This window comes from Epinephelus moara, chromosome 20 (assembly GCF_006386435.1).
Source record: "Epinephelus moara isolate mb chromosome 20, YSFRI_EMoa_1.0, whole genome shotgun sequence".
NCBI classification, from domain to species: Eukaryota; Metazoa; Chordata; class Actinopteri; order Perciformes; family Serranidae; genus Epinephelus; species Epinephelus moara.
Genome location: NC_065525.1, coordinates 43,525,351 through 43,530,902, shown reverse-complemented (window position 1 = coordinate 43,530,902; position 5,552 = coordinate 43,525,351). Strand labels below are relative to the sequence as shown.

Below are 5,552 nucleotides of genomic sequence, written 5' to 3'. Positions count from 1 at the left end.
TGGTGATGTAAAGAAGAATCTCCCAAAGAATCCAGAGAGATTTGATACTTGTCCCTGTGTCTTAGCAAAGCAGAGTTTCTCTTCAGGAAGATTTTATTATGAGGTTCAGGTTAAAGGGAAGACTGGGTGGGATTTAGGAGTGGCCAGAGAGTCGATCAACAGGAAGGGCCGAATCACACTTGGCCCTCAGAATGGTTACTGGACGATATGTTTGAGGAATGAAAATGAGTACAAAGCTCTTGCTGACACTTCAGTCAGTCTCTCTCTGAAGTCTCGGCCTGAGAAGGTGGGGGTGTTTGTGGATTATGAGGAGGGTCTGGTCTCCTTTTATGATGTTGATGCTGCAGCTCTTATCTACTCCTTTACTGGCTGCTCCTTCACTGAGAAACTCTACCCATACTTCAGTCCCTGTAATAATCATGGTGGTAAAAACTCTGCCCCTCTGATCATCTCTCCTGTCAATCAAGCACTTAAGGACAGTTTGCGCAGATTGATTACATTTAAACCAAAACTAAAACGTAGAACAATCATCTGATTTTCTACAGAAAGATTCACTCTCATTTAATGTAATAAATGTATATTATTGGTGATGTACTGTGAATACATTGTTGATTTTTTAGATTCTGATCAATGTGGTTTTTCTCTTTTGTTTCTGTAAATGTTTTTATTTGATGTGTAACGTTGCTACTTACTACTACAACACAAAGATTTAATCACACTGCTGATATTATCTCATGTATAGTCTTTGTTTAATACACTCTTTATTTGTCAAAGTTATAGTCCCTTACAGGAGTTGGGCTACTTCTCATTGAAACAAAAGAAGACAGGAAGTGTCATCTTTACAACAGCTACTGTTCGTCCCTCCCACCCCATCTCATGTATAGTCTGATTTATTCTAATGACTTCATTACCTGCCTTCAAGACTGTTGAATCATCAAAAACAAATGTGCTTAGAAATAAGAAGCATTTGCACGTTTCTTAAATGTCTCTGTGCCAAATTCAGAACTTTATATTGTCTGATAATTGTATATAGATAAGAAGTGTTGTCATGCACACTTTATCTGTTAATAAGAGCTTTTCAAAATAAGATGTTTTAATGATTTTAGGTTGTAAGATTTCAAATTAAGGGACAAATTAAGGGATCTCTGTGTGGTGTGTTTTCAGGGGATTAGGATTAGTTCTTGATTCATTTTGGTACAAAAATAATTGACATGAACTTTAAACATCAACAGAATCTGATCCTAAAACATTGAGCTGCAGTGGTTTTACACACCAGAGAAGAAGAAAAGTTTTGTCTCAACCATCTGTTGTGTTATTTTCATTTTATTTTGTCCACCTCTCTGCAGACTGTTTGTACAGCTTCAACAAAGTCAACAAAAACTCAACAAATGGAAACAAACAAAGTTTCCACTGGATGCATTTTTTTCTTCACATTAACTCAAGTACTGTACTTATGTAAAATACAAGTGTGTGAAAACTGCCTGTGAATATTTCAGTGTTGTGCTACTTTATACTTCTACTTCACCACATTTAACACTAAAATATTGGATTGTATTTTTTTTCTCACAAACATTTTACAAATAAAACATGATCAGTTTATAAAATATGATCCATCGTTGTCTGTTCATTGTATATAGATAACAGTGTGGTCATGCACACTTTGTCAATAAGAGCTTTTCAAAATAAGATGTTTTCAGCATTTCAGTTTTTACCTTTGTAAAGTGCAATCAGTTTATAAAATATGATCCATTGTTACAGATTAAACTACTAAAAGTATATGAAGTAGTTGAAATTAGCTCCACCATGACCAACAACAACATTAAAGTACTGCTTACAAATGAATTCATTAAAATGATGCAGTGATACAATAACACTGACAGTATTCACTCTGCATTATGTGTACTTTTACTGTTCACACTCTAAGTACATTTTGTTGCTGATACTTATGTACTTTTACTACAGTGACATTTTAAATGCAGGACTGTTGCTTGTAATTAAGTATTTTTCAGTGGTGGAATCAAACTAAGTACATTTACTCGAGTACTGTCATTAGGTACACATTCAAGGTACTTGTATTTTACCTGAGTAACTTTATGCTTCTCCTCCACTACATCTCAGAGGTCAATATTGTACTTTTTACTGCACTACATTAGTCTGACAGCTTTAGCTCCTTCCTGTCCAGTGAAAACCATGTATCTCCAGATGTGTTGATGCTGAATGTTTGTGATAAACTGAAGGATGAAGTGTTCCTTTATGAGCTGAGAAAATTCTCCTCCTTCTGAAGCTAAATAAACTCTTTAAAAACCCTCTTGGATCAGCTGAAAAGTCGTCGTCACAAAGCTGAAAACAGGCTGTTTTTATGACTCTTTAGAGATACGTGGTTCTCACAGGACAGCCACGCTACAGACATATGATGATCTTATAGACCATGATGCATTGCTGTAGATTAAACTCCCCAACAGGATATAAAGGAGTTCAAATGAGCTCAACCTGAAACATCTACAGCAGTAAAATGACACATACACATTAATGCAGCAGGAATATTAATCCAAAAACATCAGATAGAATAAAACACTGACAGCAGGGAACACTTTACTGCACTATCAGTCATTTTACACATACTTATAATAAATGTTCCTGATCAAACTTTTACTGAGGGAAGGATTTGAAGAGAGGATTTTTACCTGTAGTGGAGTATTGTCACAGTGTGGTATTAGTACTTTGACTTCAGTAAAGGATCTGAATACTTCCTCCACCTCTCCCTCTTGGTGACGGCCCACTGAGAGGTGGAGCAACAGTGAAAGAGGAGAGCTTGACAGTCACATGACCTGAAGTGAAAGTGAAAGTGTGTGTGAGTGACAGCAGAGCTGCAGTCGAGACGAGTCTCTCTGTTTCTCTCGAAAGAAACATTCAACTGAATCCAGCAGGTTTTTCTCAACAACAAACACTGGTGAGTTCACTGTCCTACAGAGGTTTCAAAGGTTCATATGAAAAATGTTTGGCCTGCTTTCAAATATTTCCACTCTAATAACAATATAAGCAGCAGTGTAGCAGTATTGTTATATTATTTGATGTTTGATGTGACAGTAATGGAGAGTTAGTTTAACATAGTTTGATTATTTTTGAAACTTTTATTTGAATAACTAAAGTTTTCAGGTCGACTTTAACAGTGAACTCTGTTTTTATCTGTGAAACAACACGAGCTAACACTCCCCACTGCAGACCAGTCAGACTGGTTTCCCCACATGTTTTCATATGCTGGTACAAATAAATGGTTTCTTGTTACCGTGGCGACCAATTAATGCCAGCCCAAATAAGCCCTGAGGAAATGCAGTTATCCTTCATATTCATATACTATGCAGACCTGCACAAACAGCATATTTATCAGATTTCAGATGAATGTCTGATGTTACTCATATTGATGTGATCTCTTCCAACCTTCCTGTGTCACTGACAGCATCCCAGGCAGGTGTGCAGACCAGGTGTAAACATAGTGCAGATGGGATTTACAGGAGACACATGCAACGTTGTGGTCGGAGCAATAAACATGAATTAAATAAAGGCCGATATATAAGTGAAACATTATTACTATGAAGAAGAATGGAGCAATTAGGCTGTTATTAAAGCTATAGTTGGTAATCCTGTTCAGAAACACTTCTTGTTATACTGGGTGAAATGGTCCTTCCATTCTCAGAGTAGTCAATACATAATGTGTTCAGAAAAAGGACGAAAAAAATCCGACCTCTGTGGCAGCTGCAGGCCTGTAAAAACTCTGACCAATCCCTGCGATTCAGTGCGAATGGAAAGAACCAATCAGATGCCTTCATGTCTCGTCCTGCCCGAGCCCCCCCTCTGTCCCTCCCTCCCTCCCTCCCTCCCTCCTCCCTGCGTGCAATCATTATGTGTCACCGTTGCCGGAAATATTCAGCACACTCCTCAGCAGAAATACTGAGTTAGCAGGAGTTTGCTGAACAATGGCAGAGAAAATGCAGCCAAAAGTATCACTTGTAGCGTTACTTGTAACAGCTCACCCCGCTAAACAGGCTGAGAAAAGAAAGTCGGAGGCAGAAAAGGCTGCGACGAAAAAGGCTTTGGATAAAGTGAGAGGACAAAAAAGACATCAACATTGGTGCAGCTTTTGAACGGTGGAAACAACTGAGGGAGCTGAAGGGCCTGAAAAGTGATGCAGAGGTTGCTGTCTTTCTGTTGGACAGGTAATTATTTGTTTGCTTTGAGGGGGATTTGTTATTTTACTCGGCTCTCCTCTGCCCTGCTGACTCCTACTGCAGGATGCGTGTTCAAGTTTGTGTGGGGCCGTGGCTTTGGATGGAGCACTGACAGGAGGGGGAGGAGGGGGCGGAGCTTAGAGGAGGTGCCGCTTTCAAATCTCGCTAGCTCTCCAACATTACCAGCTTTAATGAAGACAATATCTGATGACCGAAACACAAACAAACAGTGGATGAAGAGTTTTGGTTTGTGTTCATGAAACTTGAACGTGACCATGGATTAAAATCACTTCAGGCTGCAACAAGGTTTAAGTGTGAGTTTACATCAATATGAACCAGCGGTGGAAGAAGTACTCACATCTGTTACTGAAGTAAAAGTAGTAACACCACAGTGTAGAAATACTTTGTTACAGTAAAAGTCCTGCAGTCACTATTTGATTTGCAATAAAAATACACAAGTATTAGCATGGGCGGCACGGTGGTGTGGTGGTTAGCACTGTTGCCTCATAGCAAGAGGGTTGCCGGTTTGATCCCGGGTGTGGGAGCCCTTCTGTGTGGAGTTTGCATGTTCTCCCTGTGTCAGCGTGGGTTCTCTCCGGGCACTCCGGCTTCCTCCCACAGTCCAAAGACATGCAGGTTAATTGATAACTCTAAATTGTCCGTAGGTGTGAATGTGAGCGTGAATGGTTGTTTGTCTCTATGTGTCAGCGACCCTCAAGAGGATGAAGCGGTTAGAAGATGAATGAATGAATGAATGAATGAATGAATGAATGAATGAATGAATGAATGAAGTATTAGCATCAAACTAAAAGTACCAAAAGTAAAATGACTCATTATCTAGAGTGACCATATTTTGATTTCCAAAAAAGGAGGACACTCGGCCCGGCCACGAGACAGCCTACGATACTCGCAGTTTAGTCAAAGATGCCTTATAATTTTAATATATCTAAAGTTTATATGTATGGATAGAAAATTCAGTTTTATTACAAAATAATATCTCTCAAAGACAGAAATTCAGATAGGCCCCTATAGATAGGGGACACATACACACACTAGAGTGTGGCTACCCAATCCGAGCCCGACGGGTCCCAATGGGTCGCGACGGGTTGGGTCGGATTCGGTCAGCTTTCAGTGAAAATGTAGTGTAAAAATAAATAAAATCCTATTGTCTGTCATGTTTATTGCTTGGGCACTGTTATTTACGTGACAACACCTGAACAGAACACACACACATTGGCTGTTTGTTTCTACCTCTCCCCTCGCTGGAAGTGTCAGACCTCCCGCCGCCCGCCTCCGCCTTGATTAAACGCTGAAAATAAAATAAAA

The 5,552-nt window shown here is 39.4% G+C and overlaps 2 protein-coding genes and 1 pseudogene across 5 annotated transcripts in view; 1 reads left to right on the top strand and 2 right to left on the bottom strand.

Moving 5' to 3' along the window:
* LOC126407724 (E3 ubiquitin-protein ligase TRIM21-like) overlaps window positions 1-5,552 on the bottom strand; it is a 409,915-nt gene that overhangs the window by 79,974 nt on the left and 324,389 nt on the right. The gene's annotated exons all lie outside the window — the stretch shown is intronic.
* Window positions 1-5,552, bottom strand: part of LOC126407718 (E3 ubiquitin-protein ligase TRIM21-like) — a 363,104-nt pseudogene that overhangs the window by 90,571 nt on the left and 266,981 nt on the right.
* Window positions 1-5,552, top strand: part of LOC126407721 (E3 ubiquitin-protein ligase TRIM21-like) — a 297,595-nt gene that overhangs the window by 288,347 nt on the left and 3,696 nt on the right. Inside the window, exon 4 of one of the 3 annotated variants that reach the window (XM_050072886.1) lies at window positions 287-1,515. The exons of the other annotated variants lie outside the window; for them this stretch is intronic. Coding sequence (XP_049928843.1) covers window positions 287-535 — 249 coding nt within the window. The 3' untranslated portion in view covers window positions 536-1,515. Of the gene's footprint in view, window positions 1-286; window positions 1,516-5,552 lie in introns of those variants that run through there. 3 annotated transcript variants of the gene reach the window in all.